The sequence below is a fragment of the Saccostrea echinata genome, unplaced genomic scaffold (genome assembly GCF_033153115.1).
Source record: "Saccostrea echinata isolate AGI-Se365-2 ecotype Australia unplaced genomic scaffold, CSIRO_AGI_Sech_v1 ptg000029l, whole genome shotgun sequence".
In the NCBI taxonomy this organism is placed as follows: Eukaryota; Metazoa; Mollusca; class Bivalvia; order Ostreida; family Ostreidae; genus Saccostrea; species Saccostrea echinata.
Window position 1 is genome coordinate 21,219,283 of NW_026889778.1, and position 22,104 is coordinate 21,241,386.

The following is a 22,104-nucleotide window of genomic DNA, read 5'->3' on the forward strand; positions in this document are numbered from 1 at the left end:
GAAACCTATAGGGAATGGACCCACAAGAGAGTTGGTGAGTGTTTCGAGAACATCTGTAACGGTTCCCGTTACAATTAGCACTAGTTTTGAATTGTGTCATTAACATATTTCACAACGGGTGTTTATTTTCATACTAAGGAAATATTTTTAATTATAATTATGAATTTTCAAAGATCTGGAGAGCTTCCTTATAAAATAGTTAGATATATCTAGTTTTTATATTTAAAAAAGCAATAATTGATATCATCACTTAAACAAAGAGGAAAAAATGATACAATTAACAAAAATAGACGTATTGATGCATAACTTTCCAAATAGATATCTAAGAACCCTCAAGTATAGCTAAATGATTACATGTTGTAGATTAAGTAGATATATCATTGTATCTTATAAAACATGCAATCAAACAATCAAAAAGTAATTTGTTATGCACTATCAGTTAACAAGAGCTGCCAGGGGACAGTAGAGCTCGCCTGTCTATTTTACAAAAAAAGGCTTATAAACAGTATAATAAATATATCCCTTCACTTTCTTAGTATAAAAAAAAATATGACTAGATAAAAAAAAATATATGAAACATTTTCATTTTGTCAAGTGGAAGTAAATAATAAAAGCACAAAAGGTTGTTTTCCGCACGTAAATGGAATCATGACATTGAACTAAGGTCAACATATACCTGCGCTGGACTGTATGATAATTTAGCAAAGAGAAATCCATTCAAATATGAAAATTCTTAGAAAAGCACAATTTTCGTTTACTTTTAAAATATCACAAAAGCTCTGTCCAGAATAATGAATTCTTTTCTGACAAAGTGTTACTGATGGGTAAGAGTGGTTATACTGAAAAATAAAATGTTTCAGTACCTAGGGAATATTTTCTACCAATTACAACACTTCTGTGAGGTCATAACAATGTATCATTCTCTTGTTATTTTTTTTACTATATGAATTGGAGGCTGAATGATTTCTTTTGATGTATTTACAACGAATTATTAGTTTTCAATGGCTTAATTTAATTGATAGCGTCACATGCGTCAGGTAAAGTCAGTTCTGAAGTATGGTACCCCTAGTATGTTGCCTTAAATATGAAAGCCAATACACATACATGTACATATCAAATTATAAGCAGCCGTAAACCGCTGCTAAAAACGCTGTTGCTCTTGAAGTGGACGCAGTGGGTATCAAATAATCTCTCCAGATAGTCACATCCGTCCCTTGGAATAAAAATATATCTATTACAAAACACAAGGAGAATCTCTTCGTATTTATTGAAATGAGAATTAATAAGGTTGGTTTTATTTGGGGGGGGGGTGTTTTTGTTTCTGGGTTTTTTTTGTTTTTGTTTTTTTTTTAGTTTTAAAAAAAAGTACCACCGTCATTCCATTTATATATCACAGAGTATTTATCAAGAATCCAAAACAGTTCTAGTTTCATTAAGATTTTGAATATTAACTAATATCTTTAAAGGGATTTCTTTAATTTATATAAATTGTTGTTAAGCACCTTGTCTCAAGAGAAAATTTAGATCTAGATCATTGTTTTATTTATTTCATTTTTGAATAATTTCAATAGTTGTAAAAATATGAGTTCTTCATTCGCGTAACGTTTAATTTGTAGATATTCCTGTTTGGGGTTGCTGACTTTGTAGTGGTTGCAATGAATGGATTTGGCAGACAATGCACGAACAACCCTGCCTGCCGCTGTAGTCCAGTTGGGAATATGAACAAGTTTTACACTGCAAATTGTTCAAATCTGGGAATCACGCAAGTTCCGATAACCCGACCGGATGTTGTCATTCTCCTGCTTCAACACAACAACATCACTTCTTTGACAACAACCTTCTGTCCTTCACTTTACCATCTCGACCTATCTCACAACAAAATTCAAAATTTTTCGGACGACGCGTTTGCAAATTTAACAAGGTTAAAAACATTGAATTTAGAAGGAAATAACCTTGAACTTGACGAAAGTATTTATCGGCCAAATGTCTTTAAAGACTTAGAAGCTTTACGTGAACTTAATATCAAGAACTGTACAAGTAAAAGAATACATGCATTTCCACATGAAATCTGGAAGAATTTCACCTTACTTCAGATTCTTAGAATTGATGTCAGATCTCCTACACAATTTGAAGGGCCGTTCCAGCTCCTGACGTCTTTAAGAGAACTGGACGTGTCAGGCGTCACGGGATTCTGCTCTGTGGGAACAATGACAAAGAGTTTCCTCATAAATATGCCACACTTGGAAATCCTCGACGTATCTGCTTGTAACCTGAGCTCATTTGCAGCAGATGCATTGATAACACAAAGAAACCTTTCCATTCTTAATATTTCCTACAATGAAAGACTTACTTTTGCAAGTTTTGAAAATCTTTCTCGTAGTTTACAGTTTTCTAAAATAAAGGTTTTCAAAGCCAACAAAATCCACTGCACGTTTGGAGTAGGTACTGTGATGCAAGTCAGTGACATCGTGCACTTTCAAAATACTACCCTTGAAGAACTCTATCTAGACGACAACAGATTAGCCCTTCTTGAAATGAATGTTCTTAAATTCCTCCCTCCTAGTCTTAAAATTATTTCGCTTGTCAAAAATAGACTGACAATAGGTCTTTACTTACTGGAGCTTGAATTTTTATCCAGCATAGAAAAAATTGACGCATCTTTCCAATATACTTCCCCTTCTTTCATTAAAATGCGGGAAGCTTTTGATTGTCAGAATCCAGTACGCATTTGCAAAAATGGAATAGACGAATATTCCGTGAAATATGAGATAACGTCGGGGGAAACTGCAGTTCCACATTTTGGTCCTATAATACTGCTACCGAAAAATTTAACAAATATCACTATAAAAGGGTATGGCCTAAAAACGCATATTACTGACATACAATTCAATGCAGACAATTGTATTGCACACCTTGACTGGTCTCAAAACCCAATAACAAGCTTTAAAGGTCCCATTGAAGGATTAAAAAAGTTAGAATATTGGGATCTTTCTGAATGCCATTGTCCGTCATTGACCACATATTTCTTTAATTATACAGACTCATTGAAAGTTTTGAAACTTAATAAAAATCTTCTTGGGAAAATCCTGGAAAACGACACAGATGGAGAAACCTTTAAAAATCTTGTAAATCTTGAACAGTTGGACTTATCTGACAACCAAATAAAAAACTTACCAGTAAAAATCTTCAAAAACCTACGAAATATTCGGGAACTTAACCTGAAATCAAACTCTATGACGGAATGGAATGTAAAAGTTCACCACATGAGGAACCTAACAGAAATTGACCTTTCGAGGAACTTACTGCGACAGCTCAGTGGTAAGACCGTGCTCTCATTTTCCAAACTATTCAAGAGGAAAACTTCAATAAAGATTTCTCTCGCATATAATCTGTTTGCTTGTACATGTGAATCAAAACATTTCATACAGTGGTCTTTTATAAACCGCCAATACATCTCGGATTTTCAAAACATTACATGCGTGCTTGATAATGGAACGAGCATCGGACTTCAAAGTGCTGTAAGATTTCTTGAAGTTTACTGCACAAATTTTCAATTGGTAACATTCCTAGTATCCTCCGTTATTATTTTCTTTGTCGTGATAACGGTCACCGGTTTGATTTACCGGTACCGATGGAAACTGCGCTATATATATTACATGACAAGAAACAAATACCGGTTATCAAGCCCTTTATACAAAGGCACGTTTATATTTGATGCCTTCATATCGTACGCTGAAGAGGACAGCGACTTTGCTGTAAACGAGTCGATTTCCCAGCTAGAGGATTTAAGAGGTCTACAGCTGTGCCTCAGTAAAAGAGACTTCCGACCAGGTACAGAAATAGCCGCCAATATCACAGAAGCCATTACCAAAAGCCGGAAAACAATAATAGTTCTATCAAACAACTTCCTTAACTCTTATTGGTGCATGTTTGAATTCAATATGGCACGGATGGAGAGTATCTATACACGGAATGGTAAAGATGTTCTGTTTCTCATTATGTATCGGCATGTTTCAGCTAAAACATTGCCTTTATCAATGTTAGCTTTGGTGGAAAGTAGGTCCTACATTGAATATCCTGATGACCCCCAAGGAAATATTGTTTTCTGGGATAAAATTGCAGAAACTTGTTCCAGGCCATCATGAATGCTTCATTGTGCATTGCTTGTACCGGAGCAAAAAATCAGTTGTAACTTTCAGTTCTTCTCCAGGACTAGAAGATCTCATCGAGAATATATTGTTTTCTTGTGCCTATCTGTATGTCAAAGATACCTAAAAATCATTTAAAAGGATTAAGATCTTGTTGTATAAACTGTGCATAAACTGTGAACTACTAGTAATGTCGTAAGACGAGCATATGGCTCTTTATATAAATTGTATTATAGTCGTGAACTCGTATTTTTGCTCTTCAGTCTTATTTAAATAAACTGTAAACGTATATGTGCTATGTGAACTAACTCATGTAACAATATACCCTTATCACCTGTATATGGAGTTTATGTCTCCCAGCTGATGCTCTGCATACGAACAATTTCTAAAACGGGGCAAGATATTGACTTACAAGATATCAACATGCAGTCTCGTTTGAAGTCATCATTTCGCAAGTTCTATGGTCGATACAATGACCCTGTCAGCAAATACAGTCCAGTATTGAGTCGAAGGCTGAATGACGTTTTTCATACTAATTGTTTGGCCATTATTTACACATTGAATTGTCTACTGATATTCCCGTTTCCTCGATCATGACAAGGAGCACACGACGGGTGTGACCGGTCGGCAGGGGATGCGTACTCCTCCATGGCACCTGATCCCACCTCTGTTGTTTGGGAGGTCCGTGTTTGCTCTGCTCCCGATTTGTATTGTTCCAAGGACTTTTGAGCTTGATTACTGTTCGTTATCTTCATATTTCATGTACATTGGGTCAACATATTACTGATCACATAAATGTAATATTAGATAGTCGTGAAATTAGCATATTCTTCTCTTAAATCGTGTTTGCATAAACAGTTAGCTTATACATGTATGTACATGAGGTCCGCAAATGGGTGCTCATTAATACTATATTTTATTATATATTTGTTATATAATACAGGATTTTTGCATCCCTGATATGAACACAGGCACGCGCCCTGTATTACACATCCTGTATCAGCACCCTTTATTTCACCCTTTATCACACCCTTTATTACACCTTTCCGGGACATCTCTGTATTTTTCATTTGGAGTATCTCGGATCTTTTTCTATTTGTTAATGAAGTTTATTTAAATTGTAATTTTACTTCATCAGATATCTTATACTATTCAAAATAATTATTTGTTTAATTTATAATTATTTCATTTCTCATCGCTGAATGCATTGCCTTTGGGAAAAAAAATGAGAAACGGAAATTCAACAAAAACAGAACACATTCGATTATTTAAAAAATGGTAATTAATTTACAAGTTTATATAAGATTTTTTGACACTATTTTCAAATATATTTAAGAAATAAGGTATCATTTTTAAACATCTATCGGGATATAAATACGGGTTGGTCACGAGATGAAATTCCATAAAGCCCGAAGGGCTTTATGGTAAATTTGATCTCGTACCAACCCGTATTTATAGCCCGATAGATGTTTTAAAATGATACCTTATTACTTATATTTACATTTGTGACTTATTCATATTTTATATTTTCCTGATTATAATCTTTAACGCTTGAAACGTTTTATTTTTCAAACCCAACGGCATGTGTTTGATCCACTGATTGCGCGTCGACCCTTTATGACGTCACTGAGAAATTACGTCGAACGTTTATGACGCGAGGAACCCGTGTTTATACGGATATAGATACGCGTTGCTTTTAATAGTGTTATATAAAAGAAAACATTTGCAAATGTAAATATAATAAAAACAACAATACATGACAAAATCTGTATCACACCCCATATCAACCCTCGACCAATATCAGCCCTCTGGCCTTCGGCCCTCGGGCTGATATTGGAGTCTCGGGTTGATATGGGGTGTGATACAGATTTTGCCATGTATTATTCTCTATATATTTGTGAGCTCAGCATACTTTTGCTCATGAATATTTTTTTTACATCGACAAACAATTGTATACTGTATACAGGGTTATTTTCACCCTGTGTTATTTTCGACCTTTCACACTTGCAAACAATTTTGCCCTGTTTTAAATTCGGCCAGTCACAGTTCTGTTTAAGAAGTTATATTGTCTTCTTTGAATTGGTCCCATCTCAAATTCGCCCATTTCTGTCTTCTAGGGCGAAGAGGGCAAAAATAAAACTGAGGAGAAAATGTCCCAATATACAATACACACGAGGTCAGTATATTGCTGCACATTTTTAAAGTCAATATATGTATAAATATGTTGAGGTGGACAATGTTATTATATACCTAATTACTGGCTATGAGTACGTTAGCCAGTTTTTGTCCCCCAAGACAGCAACTGTTTCCCGAGGCGCAGGCGAGGAAAATAGTTGCTGTAGAGGGGACAGCAAACTTGCTATTGTCCGAATAGACCGTATATATCGAAGCAGACTTTACTTGCGTTACGTCATGATATAAAACTAGAAGAGTTCCGAGATGAAATGTGAGGGAAATGGAATGCTGCAGGTGAATAGTTCGATGACTATTTCACCATGGGTAAATAGCACAAAAACTATTCCACGTTTCGGGCTGTTTAGAAAAAAAAGCACGTTTATTCATCATATTTTTATAAAGAAAAAACTTGCAGAAGTATAATAATATAGTATGCTTAAGGCACATTAGATGGATTGCACTCTCCAGTGCAGATCTGGAATTGAAGCGTCTTCGTAAAAGTACTAAGATCTAGCAAATTTGCTATCTTTTATGCTCCAGTTTTTGTTCATTAAATTCACGAAACAGGATTGATTTTTTTTCGAAATTCTTTACAGTTATTTGTAAGATTGTATATAATGTGGCACAATTGTATAGTCAATCAAATGGGTTGATTATTGATTAAGAATAAATGCCAATTTGAAGTGGGGGTAACTGAAATTGATGAAATTGTAATACTTTTTAACTCGTTTTAAAATTGGTTTAGTAGTTCAAAGAGAGATAACTCTGCATTTGTCAGATGGGAAAAAAACGTGCCGTTCTTCGGGGAACTTCTTTCTGCTTGTGGTGATTCAAATAGAATATTATTTATAGAAGCATTGGAAGATTTTTGTTGCATTAAATGTAATGATTTTTTCTAAAATTACTTTTAACCTAACATGTGTGCAAAGTCCGTGTACAATATAGGAAGAAATGTATTCATTTGCTACGAAATAGAGATGCAATGGAAAGATACATATGACGAATTTCGCACTATTTTCTTTAAATCCGTGATTGATATTTCACTTCCTGTATTTGTGTAAATTACTATTTCTGAATAAAAGTGCGTCCCCCTATTTTATGCTCTCGCTTTACATGGCCTGGTTGCTATGTTTTAAAGAAAATGAAATCTACAATGTATAAAACCTGGAAAAAATGTGAATTGTTTGTATTATTTTCATTTTTTACCTTAATAATTCAATATTATTTATTATTTCCATTTTTGTCATTATTTTGTACTATACGTATGTGTTTGTGGTTTAAGTGCAAAGTTAGGTTTAATTGTCAAGAAGGTCAAAATGACTTCCTTTTGTTTAACATGTTGACGGTGCGACCGTTGTTGCGCAGTTGTTTCACTTAATTTTAAGGAGGAGAAGGACACATGGTCACATGACTCTGTTTAACTACGTCATAGTCTCCGTTTATATAAGAGCAAAGCATGTAAAGCATCAGTTCTTGTATAATTTTTTGACATTTTTTTAACTTTAATAACCATCTTATATGAAAAAAATAATAAGTTTTAAAATTCTTGTAAACATTAACAAATTTTGAAAAAGATTGATCCACTCCTCTGTTTCCCTAGACTGCTCGTCCAGCAAGTCGGTGACGTCATACACGATCTGTTAGTACAGCAAGATCATACTAAGTGAATACAGGGGCGGTGCTTCTTTGTTGAAACAGGTCTTAATCAGTATATGATAAAATATTCTGAGACACGGGGAATATGCATTGTGGGTCTCGAGGTAACTGCTGAAAAAAAATCGTTGTGCTAAGTCCAGATTTTCTCTTCGCCCAGGTGTTGCTTTAATAGCTCGCAGTGACGAGCGGCACTTCGCGCCGCTCGCTTCGCTCGCTATAAACTGTAACACATAGAACAAGCACAGTAACCATAAACACATTCAATCATTTGGACATATATAAGATATTTCGTACTAGACGAATATAGGCGGACAAGATATAAAAATTAGATACACACTGTATGTCAGTTGAGATTTTCATCACTTTACTTATAAAACAATTGTCGCGTGTTGTCCGAATGTATCCTTATCACATAGGAGCTGGGAAGGTCGACAAGTTGTAAAAATGTCATGGAAACCGGTTCTGGGGTATTCAACGGCCGTGCGCGCCCTGACAACCTCAGTTGCGGTTTCTCGTTAATAAAATTTCTAAACTTTACATACAACTTGTCTTCCATTAAGGTACGTATGTTTTATTGTATAAATAATTATGTATCTAAGTATATTCATCATTTTAGAATCGATGTAATGCAAATAAATTGTTTACTTGAAATTGCTTTGTAAAATTATTATGAAACAGAATTCTGTAAAAAAGAGAAAAAGTTTAAATGTTCATAATTGTTACTTATTACTATTTTCACTTTCAGAATGTTTTGTTAAATTACTACTTTGATTTTTATTTGAGCTTCGGTTTCTCGTTAATAAAATTTCTAACCTTTACATACAACTTGTCTTCCTTTACGGCCAGCAGACAGAGGCTGAATACAAGTTGTTCATATTTGTACCCTCACTAGCCAAGCGGGGACAATCCAAACCAAAAACAGCAAAATTACACTATAATACATGCATAGTTATTGATCTGATTAATCATGATTCACACGTAATGCATATTTTTTTTTAAATTATTTTCTGTCGTAAGATCAGAAGTTCCTACAGTAGCCCCAGCCTTGTGGACCAAAATTTGGACAATCTGGAACAAAAAATCTATACTTCATTGGAATGTAGTTACGCAATTAATGCCATCTAAAATGTTTGATTTTCACCGTGACTTTAGTCCTTTGGCTATGATATGATCAAATTTAAAGTTACACGAGTTGAAAAGGTTAAGTCTGAATAATAATGACAGTGCCATTATTAAGAAGACAACTATCACTTTACTTATAAAAGCTATCACTGCCCAAAGTCTAGCTCAAGGGCGAGGATTGAACAAAGCTGAACTTTCACTACATGGGAAGGTATTTTTTGAGACAATTTTCACAAAAATAATTCTTAGTACTTGTGTAATATATTCTACATTAAATCATGCTACCCTATATTAGTTCCATCTCAGCCTCAGGAGCAAATCGTGCAAACCTTACTCTACAATGCATGAGGTTTTGATTTGTCTTTTAGGCTCACCTGTGTCACATTCATTTTGTTTCGTTCTGCGTGGGTCGTAAACTTAAACTTCAGCTTCTTCTTATCGTTTTCAATCATTTTTGTATATAGCATTTGGTTAAAATGGAAAAATATGATCAATGTCGTGGTCTCCCCCTTCCTGGAGCCTGGTGATTTAGTCCATAAACATCAAACATAACAGGGTTCTAATTGGCGACTAATTTAGTCGCCATGGCGCCTAAAAATTTTGATTGGCACCTAAAATTTCTCTAGCAGACGAGAGTTTTAGGTATAATTAAGTAAGCAATTAGCCATTTCTTAAAACTGAAAAATCTAAGGGTTTTTTAATTTTCCCGTAAGAAAATCTTTTATATGGCCCCTCTGTGTAACTAATCCACCCCGGCTCTTCGCACTGGATTTGAAAACACAATTAAAAGGAAACTTTTCAAAAAATTTTTTTTTCTTCTTTAGCTGATTGATTCGTCAGAAAAAACAATTAAAATAACCTATCCTATTCTAACTACTATTAACTGTACTTCAAAAGGAATGCGGCTTTTCACTTCTTTTCCGGCAGTATTCCTGCATGCATTTTGTCAAGTATGGTTGCAAATGGTCAACTTAAGGAGGCTGAGGGCTCAACAAATTAACCATCAGATATAACTTATTTTTTTAGATATGATATCTTAAGCTGTCAACTATCATTTGGCAAACAAAAATTTCATACATTTTAGTTTTAAAATTTGATCATTTTTGTATATCTTTATATGGAGCTCTTCTTCTAAAGGAGATCAATATAGTCTGAAAATGGCCACAACCACCCAGCCCTCTTAATTTGAAAAAGAAATAAAAATATGAATAGTTAGCCTATAGCTAAGCGACAGAAAAACTTTAATCTAAAAAGCCCATTTGAGCCAAACGGTTTTGCTGCAAGAAATCACATCTCAAAACCTACAAGTTTATTCTGTAACAAAATTTAATGCTGTATTCTGCTACATTTTAAGAGCAATGCATAGATGTATTTACTACAGATACCCTTTCAATTGAAAACGAATTACAAGTCTTGCATTTTTTTTACTTTATTTACGACAAAACAACAACAGTTTAGCAACAAATGTAAAGCATTTTTGTGGTCTGAGCTAGTTCAATAAACAAAATGAAATAGTATTCATGCTTGGTCAAACTGTACAATGTAATGCAAAGGATATTTTTCAAATATTAAAAAAACAAAATGTTTTTCTTTTTTTATGTGTGGCATCTATTATATGAAGGTTAAATACTGTAGTTACATACTTGTTTTGAATAACATTTATGATGTTTGAACAATTTCGTTACTTAACGATTCCATTAATGAGTTTGCACCGACATAAATAACGGCTCTGATAATGCAAACAACGGTGAAAATAGCGCTTAATCATCAAATGAATTGCCCCATAGAAGAATCTTAAGTTTAGGATTTGATGACGTCACGATCCGCACTCTGTATTTCAAGTCATCGGACGTTGCGGAAGGATTTGTGTGTTCTTTTCCCAAACGGTTATAGCAAAGTTTAAGTAAAGTCAGAGTAGGGTTACATTCCAGCACGTCGAGCATTTTTGAGAATCCATCGTTCGTTATTCCACACATGTTTAAGCCCAGTGTTTTAATGCTCTTATTGCGTTCTAAAGCAGCAGATAACTTCGCTACGCCTGCGTCAGCAATGAAGTTAACACTGATATCTAAGTTTGTAAGCGTTTTGTTTGACATGATGACGTCAGCCAACATTGCACATCCAGATGACGTAATTCCACAGTTCTCCAAATTAAGGTCCACAAGCGCACACTTCTCATTCAGATGGCGGCACATCATTTCCATTCCGTTATCACCTATAAAGTTCCTACTAAGGTCCAAAACAGTTAGAGTCTTACTTTGCTGAACACCTTCAAACAAAATACCACACCCAATCCACGATATCCCGGAGCTGCGCAAGCGCAGTTTACTGATACTTTTATTTTGCTTTAGCATATTGCCCAAACAAATACAGCCACTGTCTCCGATCTCCAGAAAACTCATGTCTAAGTCTGTAACGGTGTTATTCTGTTTCAGAGCGTCAGACAGGTTCTTACACCCCTCATGGTCAATTCCTGTGGAGGATATATTAAGTTGCCGTAAATATGTGTTCTTCGCCAGTGGTACAGCTAAAAGTCGTGCTCCTTCGTTTCCGATCGAGTTTAATCTCAGGTCTAAGACAGTAAGACTTGTACTTGACTGGATTGCTTGGGACATGTAACCAATGTCTCGTCCTGTCAGTTGGGTTTTGCCAATCCTTAGCTCGAGAATACAGTTGTACTTACTCACAACCTTTGCCAGAGCTCGGGCTCGACCTTCGTGCAAGGAATGTCCGGAAATGCAAATGTTGATGACTGGGGTTCCATGATTTATCAAGACGGAATCGTCACTTCCTCGTCCCTCGCTTGAAACAGACATGTACGAGAGACGTGATGCTCTCTTGAAGAAAAGAGAATCCCTGGAAAATCTCTTACTTGTGTCTCTCGTTTTCTCTAGTTCTACAACAGGCTTCAGAACGCCTGTTTCAGCGTTGTAATACCCGATTTCAAATGTGACAGTTTTCTCTTCCTCCATCACTGGGATTTCTTCGCTAGCGATGGCAGGAATATTGTAAACCACATCATATGTATCCTTCATAACATCCATGATCAAAGCAAGACATTTGTAATCATTGGTGTCTCTAAGAATATCACAGAAAATGAAAAACTTTGAATATGGTCCCTCTAGTAAGTTGTGAAGAATGCTTTCGCAGACAAGTCGACGATCGGGATGTTCTTGGAATGCCAAAATATCTTCATCAGAAATGATATTTTTTTCTTTGAGTTCATTCAAAATGGTAAGCGGATCAAGTTTCTGACACAAAAGTTCTAAAGAACTTTGTATTATCAGTCTGTGTCTTTCCTCTTGCGGGACTATTTCCGAAGCACGTCTCTGTCGACTGAAATTTCTGCGCGGAGTAAGGTCGGGGGTCACGATTTTAATACGATTAGGAGTAAATGTCTGCTCGCTCCTGGCGGGTCGTGAAATAATCGGCTTCACTTCGTCTACATTTTTTATTATCTCCTCCTTTTTCTCCAAAATATCATTATTATTTTCATTCGTTTGCACGGGGATCTCCTGACGCACTGGTGCAACGTGTGCTGTCGGAATATTAGCATTGTCACGGGTTCGAGAATTTTGGTAAGCTTGAGACATTATGAATGAATTTCGTTCTGATCCCGGATTTATTACAGCAGAATTCCGTGGAGTACTGATCGATGAAGACCGGAACAGGAACATTCTGGGTGGTTTAGGGGGCGGTCTCAAACTGTGGCTTCGATGAGCTCTTCCGGTCTCCTCTTCAATTTGCGTTGCATCAACTATCGGAAGGTTGCCATTTTCTAGGTCTGATCTCAGCTTTTCAAGTTCTTTTTGCTTTTGATCGCCTCGACGTAAGTGAAGTTTTTGCCAAAATTTCCATCTCGAGGTCTCTTCATCAGGTATATCTAACAAAAGAAGAAAGTGGTTGTGAAACAAAACAGCTTTTTATTATCAATGCTAAATACCAGAAAGGCTCTGAAAATTATGAATAAATGTCGGAATAACGATGTATCACATAATTTCATAAAATCGATGCGCAGGGAAATTGCCTAAGGTTTAGACAGAAGCACAACAGGCTGAAATATCTACATTAAACAATATACAGCAAATTGAAACGCATCGTAGAATACAGGTCTTATTACATGTAACGTATAATTAAATCTATAGCGCAACCAGGAACAATAATTATCATGATAATGAAAAAGGAAATGAAGGATTGGTTGTAGTTACACAACACATTGGTGAAAAGTGCATTTTTAGAAAACAAAATATCAGAAAACCTTCATCTGTGAAATCCCACTGTTCTGCCCAAGCTTCTTGTTCATGCCGCCGACAATTATAGTTAGATCCGCCAAACAGTTGGCGATTTACAAACACAAAACAACCACTCATTTTCTTATGTCATACTTCTGTAAAGTGGTCCCAAAGATGAAAAGAAAGTAGAAAATCTTAATATTCCAATGTCACAGTAATTATAGCATATCATTTAAGGCTGTGACGTCAAACATCCAACAGTGGTGAAATCCTCTAATGAAAAATTTGCAGAATCATCGACTTTCAAAACACTTTTATAATCAGAGTTATGTCGATAGCAGCTACAACATGTTACACCTTCACTGAATCCATCAGTTGACAATAGGGTAAACGTGTTCCCCGTGAAAAACCTGCATGACTAAAGAGAGAAAGAATCTTAAAAACACCTCCGTTCTATCGACTAACTCCAAACTTTCTGGCAGCATCTAACAAAATCGATCAAACAATGCGAAAGCTCGAGACAGAAGGAGAATAATTCTGCATGCCCCAGCTAAAAAAAAATCTATGTCATCACTGCTGAATATCAGTGCACGAAAGACAGTAAAAGTTTGCAGAAGGCATCCCAAAAAGCTTAAAACACAAGTCGTGTAAATTGGTACCACGTGACTTTTTTCTCTGGTCAGATCACGGATTTTAACAATGAATGACAATCCGTGTCTGTCTTATGATATGTTTGTTTCTAAGCAGACGTTACCTTAGTAAATTGACTGTTATAGCAGATAACATAACAAACATGTGTTACTGGTTAAGTTCACTTGTTGAATGCTATTTCATCCTGGGTCTTTGATGAGCTACTGACAGATTGTCAGGTTTTACGACGTCTTTGATGAAATCTGAGAACAATTAACATTTTTTATAATTCTGTTAATGTATTGCCTCATACATGTTTTCGATTTGACATTTTCCGAATTAAATATACAACTCACTTTTTGAACCTATATAACTTTAGCTTGAATGTATAGCAGGCGCAGTGTATATTTCTTATGGAACATTTTGTAGAAAGTTACATCGTTTGTGATGGAAAAGCATACATTCATGCAAAAAGCTGAAGTGCTCCGAGGTGAGGGCGTACACTTCAAAGTGGGTGGGGGGAGGGGGGTGCTGCCCACAAGCATAATTGATTCCAGTCGATAGTAAATTGAAAAGATTCAATGCTAATTAAAAATTGATCAAATTAAATTAAATACAGCAACATTTATGGGTCATTATGAAGTCAATTTACAAATGTAATAAACGATAAATTCGTGATTTCTTTTTTCTAAATGTGTGTATATTTATCAGGATGCTATGATCAAAGTACCAAGCTTAAGCATCTCTGGATAAATTCTCTCTCTCTCTCTCTCTCAAAGTTCTCTGCCCATTTAATGTTATTAATGCATAATAGAAAATCTCATCAGACACATTCACTTACCATTAGATTACTAAGAATATTAAAACAAATTCCCTACACAATCCCAGAGCTAGCCAACAAAGTGTAATAGACTCTTCTGCGATAGAAGATCGATATCGTCTATATAGACAACTGCCGCTACCGAAGTATCGATCAGACAGAACACCAGATGACCTTAACTTAAAGCTGACAAAACAAGAGGTGTGTTTGAAATGGCGTTAGATGGCGAGTATTTTGTACCAGGGCCTGAATAAATAAAACATTAGCTCGGATACCGGGATTTTTGATTGATTTTCATGGATTCTGCAAGAACGTAAAGACTCTGTTAATTAAAACCCATCCGATCTCGTTTCCCATGTTTTAATTGCTCTATTTCTGTTCGACTTCTTAAATATTTAAATCAATGGAAGGCCACATTTCGAATTTTATACTTAATATTCTTCCCTCACGAGAATTTGTCTTTATTAATATGCAGAATCAAAATATGTTTTTCATGATGTCTATAATAATTTACTAACAATCAGGCATATTAACGTGATTACTCTGTAGCAGAATCAATAAATGGCATAAAAGAATTTATGTAATATTCAGAAAGACATTATGCAATTTACCCACCAGAGAATAGGTCGTCACGTGATAGCCCACGTCGCAGAGCTTTGGGAAGCAGATGAAACATTTCTAATACTATACGTATCACATAATTTTTATCCAAAAGCAAATAAAAACGTCCAGTCCTTATATACCTCCTCGGTGAAAGCCTTCCAGCTCATCTGAAGTTGCATGTGTATCTGTACGAATGAAGATTATACTAATTCTTAGCGTGCCTAGCACATAAAGTGCCGATAAGAAAATATAGTGTATGATGCGATATATTTCCTTGTTTGTCAACATAAACTTTCCCTTTTTATGTAATAAAAATAGAAATGAATAATACGTTCTATTAAATATAAAATCTAAGGGATGGAAATGAAATTAGAATCTCTGAACCCGGACATTTTAATTCTGAGTAATATTTATTGAAATATTATACTAAATACATATAGAGTGTATCATATGTTATAGAGAGGTTGTATAACTAATTATTATATATTATCGTTTTTCCTTGTGTCGCAAAATTAGGAGTATTATTTATCCTTATGTCACTTCCACGTAGAACTTGTTACAATGCTCTTTTGTTTAGACAAAGGATAGGACCTAGAATCCATCCAGCCTCACCCGTCCCTGGGGATAGGGGTTGTTGGAAAAGGGGCATATAGGTAATCTGCACTTATAGATAGTTCTGGGTTTACAAAACCTTTATTTTCGTCCGCCCATATAATATAGAACTAGATCGGAAAACCTCATCAGAATCTCCTTATCTATATTGCATTAGTACCACTCCCAATTAAGATGAATAAGAACAAAATCAACTGAGTTTTTTTATGTATTTTATAACATATGTAAAACAAAATAATAAAAATTAACTTATTTCCCGCCGCAACATTAAAAAGAGTAATAACATATCACTTTTAAAACCATTTCACAAATAAGTTTGTTTTATATTACGTGGATTATTGTTTGAAAATTATAATCATATATTTTTTCGCGTTAATTAAGGAAAAGGGAAATGCATCCAACACTTAGCAGAGCAGGGTAATATATACCACATAAAGTAGACTTTAAGGCGCCCGATATTAAACACAGGAATGCACAACAAAGTATCCATATTTCAGCCATCCGTTAATCTTATTATACTAAACATCGTCAAGATAATCTTTAACATACAGTCGTCTTCACATGTTTTCATTTGAACAAGATTAAAATATGATGTTAATTTTGTCCCTGTTTCTAAAACATGGATAGATCAAAAAACGCTATCTGGATGCCTGATGATTCTATAAAAACCTGATAGCATAAAACCAGATTTACATAGAGAATATCAACAAAACACTTTGGAGTAACTTTTTTTGTAAACAGGTGCTTGCTGTAAGACAATAATGTACGTTAATGAGGTTGTATGGGGCTCCATGAAGCGCTAACAAATGTGCGGCATCTGGTCCATAGATATACAGAAAAAGTTTCTGATGGACAGGAGGCGAGATGCTAAATTTTTAACTTCCTACCTGCATCTTCCTACTGATATAAGCAACATATTTTTTTGGAAAAAATTTCTTAAAATTGAAAGTTTGTTTTGTTTTGTTTTTTTTAATTTTTCATTACACTGCTGATTTTATATTAATGCACCGTGCATTATACACTGTCAAAATCCAATCTGTCAGTTTTACATGTAATTAAACGATATACACTTAGTACATGCCCTTACATTTCTAATTACTAACAGTATATGCTTGTAACACTGCTTAAATGTATTTTCGATTTTCACTTATTTTTCACTTCCTACTAACCAATTAAGAAAAATTGATGTGACAAGCCATTCTGGGTCCCTTTAACTCATTTTGCACTTACATAAAAGTAAAAGTCATGTACATATATTTAGACGCATCGCTTCGTTTCTCTGCAATCAATGCATGTGTGATGGTAGAATTTTCAACATGTTTTATGTTTCATGGTAGAATACTTAACAATCCTCGATAGCTTCCTGTGTGTTTATCAGCAGCAGAATTTATGACATTTAGCAGAAATAAAAAAAAATAATACAGTGTCATAAATCTAATTTCAGCAACATGAAAAAAGTGAACAGATGTATAAAATTATGTTGTGATATATTGATTTTAAAAATAGATTAAGGGGATTCTCCTCAAAGGGTTTCATGTCCCAAAAGAAATCAGTGAAATGGGAAAACGGTGTCAGTGCCTGTTTCTGTGACGTCATAACCATTTTTGAAGTTATTTGATTTATTAACATATTACAATCAAATAAACCATTTCTAAAAACTGTATGGTACTCTTCTAGTGGGAAAACGGAAATCCTATTCACATTTAATAATATATCACGATTACGCGTGGGAGTCTGTATTTATCATAATCCAGTTAATTGTGGCTAATGAATATACTAGTATACGACTTTAGAGTATGTTGTTAGGTCTTTTTCGAAATATAAATGGTTTCAACGATTTAAAAAAAACAAATCAATGCCAAATCTTACTGCCTTTTTAAACATGCAATATCTATAGTGTCTTTTCTTTCTTTTTTTTACAGGACCCTCATACAGATATATCGTGACTTTATCATCATTGTGTGTCAACAATAGACGGCCCTGAATTATGTCATTGAGAATGTTGAAAATTTTAAAAATAGCATGATCTTCAGTTTTCTTTCTTTCTTTCATATTGTCTTTTCCTGTATTTTTAACAATTCACAACCATTTATCTTCAGATCAAAGGATAAATAGCTTAATTAATAAGAGAGCACCTGTTTCCTGACATGTTTTGGCTATCAACTACGTGACTGTAATTTCTGTACAAGGTCATGCATTTCAGAGGCATTCCGATATAAATTAATTTGGAGAGGTTGACAGTCCGTTATAAAGTATGCTTTAAACACTTTATCTACCTTATACTTTTCAGGCTTCACTGAAATGAAGGTGTTGAAAGATAAAAACTTTTATATTAACTTACCTGTCGGTGAATTTAGGGCGAGTTCTGTCCCTTTAGCTCCATAGGGCAGGTTGTCCGGGTCTTTTACGCCCCTTCTGTTAACGGCACAACTCAAGTTGCCCCCCATGACAGGTCAATTTGGCAAGGAGTTATGGTTATTCCTTATTGATGAAAACTGCAATGAAATATTCGACTATAAGTCACACCTATATTGTACATACTCCAAGCTGATAGGCACAAAATCGGATATACACATTATCCGAACGTCTAAATATATATCTACACTTAAGTATAGAATGGTCGACCAATAATTAACTGCCGATGGTAAATTCCCATGGTGTGTATGTAGTGATATTATTATATAAGTCAAGCAAAGTATGGTAATTGAATTGCAAAGATACACACACCGTTCCCACACCAATGGAAAGGCGTGCTAATTGAAAACGCGTGTGTTCAATTCAGAAAGCCGCGAAATTCTCTCATTCAGTTGTTTCATTCAATAACTTACTACCGTGCGTGTGTCGTAACGTTGTCAAAAGAAAGTGCCTTACATATATGAACATCCTTGCAGGAAAAACCTAACAATCTTATCTAACTAGGTGCAATTCTAGTGGGTGGTAAAATGGAATATGCATAAACTGGGCGTTGTGTGAATTTAAAGTCGCGCGAGTTCATGATGATTTCACTAAATTTTTTATCAAAACTCTCCTTAATGAAATTTCATCCCAGAGATTTATTCATAAACAAATGTCTATCCCACGACCGCATCGTACTCTCTGTTCAGTGCATTCCACTGAAATGTTGGCTTATAAATGAATATGCCGATGATATAAAATCAACATAATTTTCTGATTTTCTACTACAAAATTAACACGACCCTCTGAAGTAACTAGAGGTCACTGTAGAATTACAGATAAAATATACACGTATATAAAGAAACTGTGAATCATTGGTTGATTAACTGATTTACCTCTTAAATCTGATAATATCAACGAATATTTTACATGTCTTCGTTATACTATTGAGTTTTTGTACAGAACTGGCATCTAATTATCCAATTTAATTAGACCATTTTTAAATTACGTATACAGACAAAATATATCAAAAAGAATAATGATTTTCTGATATTTTTTCTAGGAAAAAAAATCCTCACTGTCAGTTGCCAATTAGTTACCTTATTGATTGAATAACTAGGTCATCTGTTTCCTATGTATTATACATTTTCAATTAGTACGTCTAGTCGGTGGTCATTTAGAGAGGCGTCTACAAGGTTTCCCAATGTGTGGCTTATTCATATTTAATGATACAGGACTGGAAAAGGCACTATATTATACACACCATACATTTATTTGAATTGAATCAAGTTCTGGGAATTGTGTTTTCTCTGCATACTTCATTTCCTTTTTGAACATTAGTGGCGTTAATTAAACTCTACACCATGGGTGGGAAGTCTATGAAATAGGTCTGAGCACAGCAATTTAATTAATTAATTAATTAAATATTATGTATATACACTGAACAATGCTTCTTATAGCAGTCACTACAGAAATTGTAATGTATGAACTTTATTCTCATAAATGAAAAAAAAAACAGTGAGAGAAGATATGCACAATATAATAAACAGAAAATACATGTATTACATGCCTGAAGAATGGATAACAGAGCGTAATATCAACCAAGAGAGCCAACTCTCTCAATTATAATATCTAGCAATTTACAAATTTTGCTAAGTTGACTAGTATCGGCTACATTAAAAAGCATTTCAAATTTGAAAACATTTGGATCCGATTGAAAATATTTTGACAAATACATATAACTCTTGAGTTCTTTATAGATACATGTAAGTCAGTACATTCAAATAAGGAATGAAATTCATCTCCGATAAATTCTGTATCAGTTGATGAAAATTATTAAATTTTTCACGAGTTATTACTGCTAATTATAAGGTATACAAGAGTTGCTTGAAAACACATTATTTTTGCTTGTGCAAATCAATGAGTTTACATTTTTTCAATTGATATGTATTTTTGATAATTAATAAAAGAAAAAAAAGTCTATACAATGTAAAAAGCGTGCATTACAAGGAATGACAACGGTTTTGGGCCTGAATTCGTTACGAAAATTAATATCTTGTCTTAAAATGTTGATGAAATTGCATGGAATTCAGAATTTTTACAAATGCCTGATAAACATCAAGTGGAATTTAAGCTTGCATGGCCCCTACTTACAAAAAAAAACCGTAACTATCTAGTTTTCAGGAATGACCCCCTTTGTCACTTATGAACGTTTTTATTTTTCAATTGCGGGGTTTCTTGGAAGGGGTGGGGGGGGTGGGGGGGGTGGGGGGGTCACGCAACTTGATTTTACGACAAATTTACTCAAGAACTTCTTATGAAGGTGTTTGGTTATCAAATTTTCGCTTTAGTAAATCATAAAAAAATTAAATTCAACATATACACATTTTTTGTTTTGCAAATGAAATACATGTAACTAAGTGACTACTTAGTTGATTTTGTTCAGTGTACATCTATATAAATCAAATTCATGGATACAAGAGAGAGAGAGATTGCCGAAACCAAATGGAATTAGTTATAGATATTTTACAATTTACAGGTATCTTCCTTACCACATAAATAGCCTAATTAGCATTTTTTAAATTCCTTTGCATATACATAAAGTAAATGTTCTCTTGTTAAAATAAACATTACAATCTTCTCAGAGACGGGTTGAAAATATTTTGAACAAACAAGATAAATTTAAGGCACTTTAAATATTCTACACCTAAGAACATGTATTATTCCTCTCAAAATACGGTATATGCTGCATGGTCATAGGTACAGGATGGGGACACTAAAAATAACATACATGTATGTGAGATGGGGAGGGGGAGGGGGGATTCGTGCAAGACCAGTTACTTTTCTTCGAGAATATGGGGTGTCTGCATGCCTTTTACAGGTATGAAAAAAAATACATTTAATTTACTCCCAAAATAAATGTACATACCTTCCCTTCTTTAAATATTCCAATAATATAGAGAGAAATTCATTGTTAAAGCCCTTACAAGGTAAACATTAAGAATTACCTTGGTTCTACACCATAACTCCTTTTTGAGGAGTTTTAAGTTGGTTTCACCTTTACTTTCATATACACATACCTCTATATTTATACGCATATATATACAAGAACGTCTAAATAAATGCTAATGCAGATAAAAAAAAAAGTTACCTGTCTATGAATAATAAACTCCGCATGGTTTTGATGTTTATATTCACAGTAGTTCACATGTCGACAGTTTTAATATCGGGCAAAAACTGTTTTATTCTGGTAGCTGTAATTGAGTTCTGGTATCTGATGAACAAATACAGGCACCAAGTACTTTAAGCTGATGAACGATCCTCTATTTCAAACAAGTGAACCGACCCATACAGTTGTCAATACTTAACGAGGTTCCTTTGAGTGGAAATTATCGTAGTGTGTCATCTATACAGTCAACTTTTGAGCCCCTTTTCCCCTGCAAATGTGGAGTGATTTAATGATTGTCCTAAGTCAGTATTTATAAGAGTACGTTCCGAGATTCATTAAAGAATGAGAGAAACACTGCTTAATCACTGTGGTCTAATGAAGGAAAAATATAAATATTTAATTTCACGTCGGCCGTTCTCAAGAGAACAAAGTTACACATATATACATGTACGTGTTCATCCGATAAAAATATCAAAACAAGTTTAAAATTACGACACCGAATAATCCCCAGTCTGTCTTAAAACTTCCTAAAGCCGCAGAAAA

The 22,104-nt window shown here is 34.5% G+C and overlaps 2 protein-coding genes across 6 annotated transcripts; one reads left to right on the forward strand and one right to left on the reverse strand.

The window, feature by feature from the left end:
• Nucleotides 1-1,635: 1,635 nt before the first annotated feature.
• Nucleotides 1,636-4,145, forward strand: LOC133195091 (toll-like receptor 4). Its single transcript, XM_061330968.1, has one exon. The coding sequence runs from the start codon at nt 1,656-1,658 to the stop codon at nt 4,143-4,145; it is 2,490 nt and encodes an 829-aa protein (XP_061186952.1). The 5' UTR covers nt 1,636-1,655.
• A 6,369-nt stretch (nt 4,146-10,514) lies between these two features.
• LOC133195698 (NACHT, LRR and PYD domains-containing protein 14-like) lies at nt 10,515-21,663 on the reverse strand. Of its 5 annotated transcripts, XM_061331624.1 has the most exons (3): nt 21,544-21,663; nt 18,340-18,493; nt 10,515-12,984 (listed from the first exon to the last, which is right to left on the reverse strand). In XM_061331624.1, the coding sequence occupies exons 2-3, from the start codon at nt 18,443-18,445 to the stop codon at nt 10,862-10,864; spliced, it is 2,229 nt and encodes a 742-aa protein (XP_061187608.1). In that variant the 5' UTR covers nt 18,446-18,493; nt 21,544-21,663; the 3' UTR covers nt 10,515-10,861. The 5 variants fall into 5 exon arrangements, with proteins under 5 accessions (XP_061187608.1, XP_061187609.1, XP_061187610.1 ...); XM_061331625.1 differs by lacking the exon at nt 21,544-21,663 and having other exon boundaries at nt 18,340-18,505; XM_061331626.1 differs by lacking the exons at nt 18,340-18,493; nt 21,544-21,663 and adding an exon at nt 15,399-15,505.
• Between the last annotated feature and the right edge of the window lie 441 nt (nt 21,664-22,104).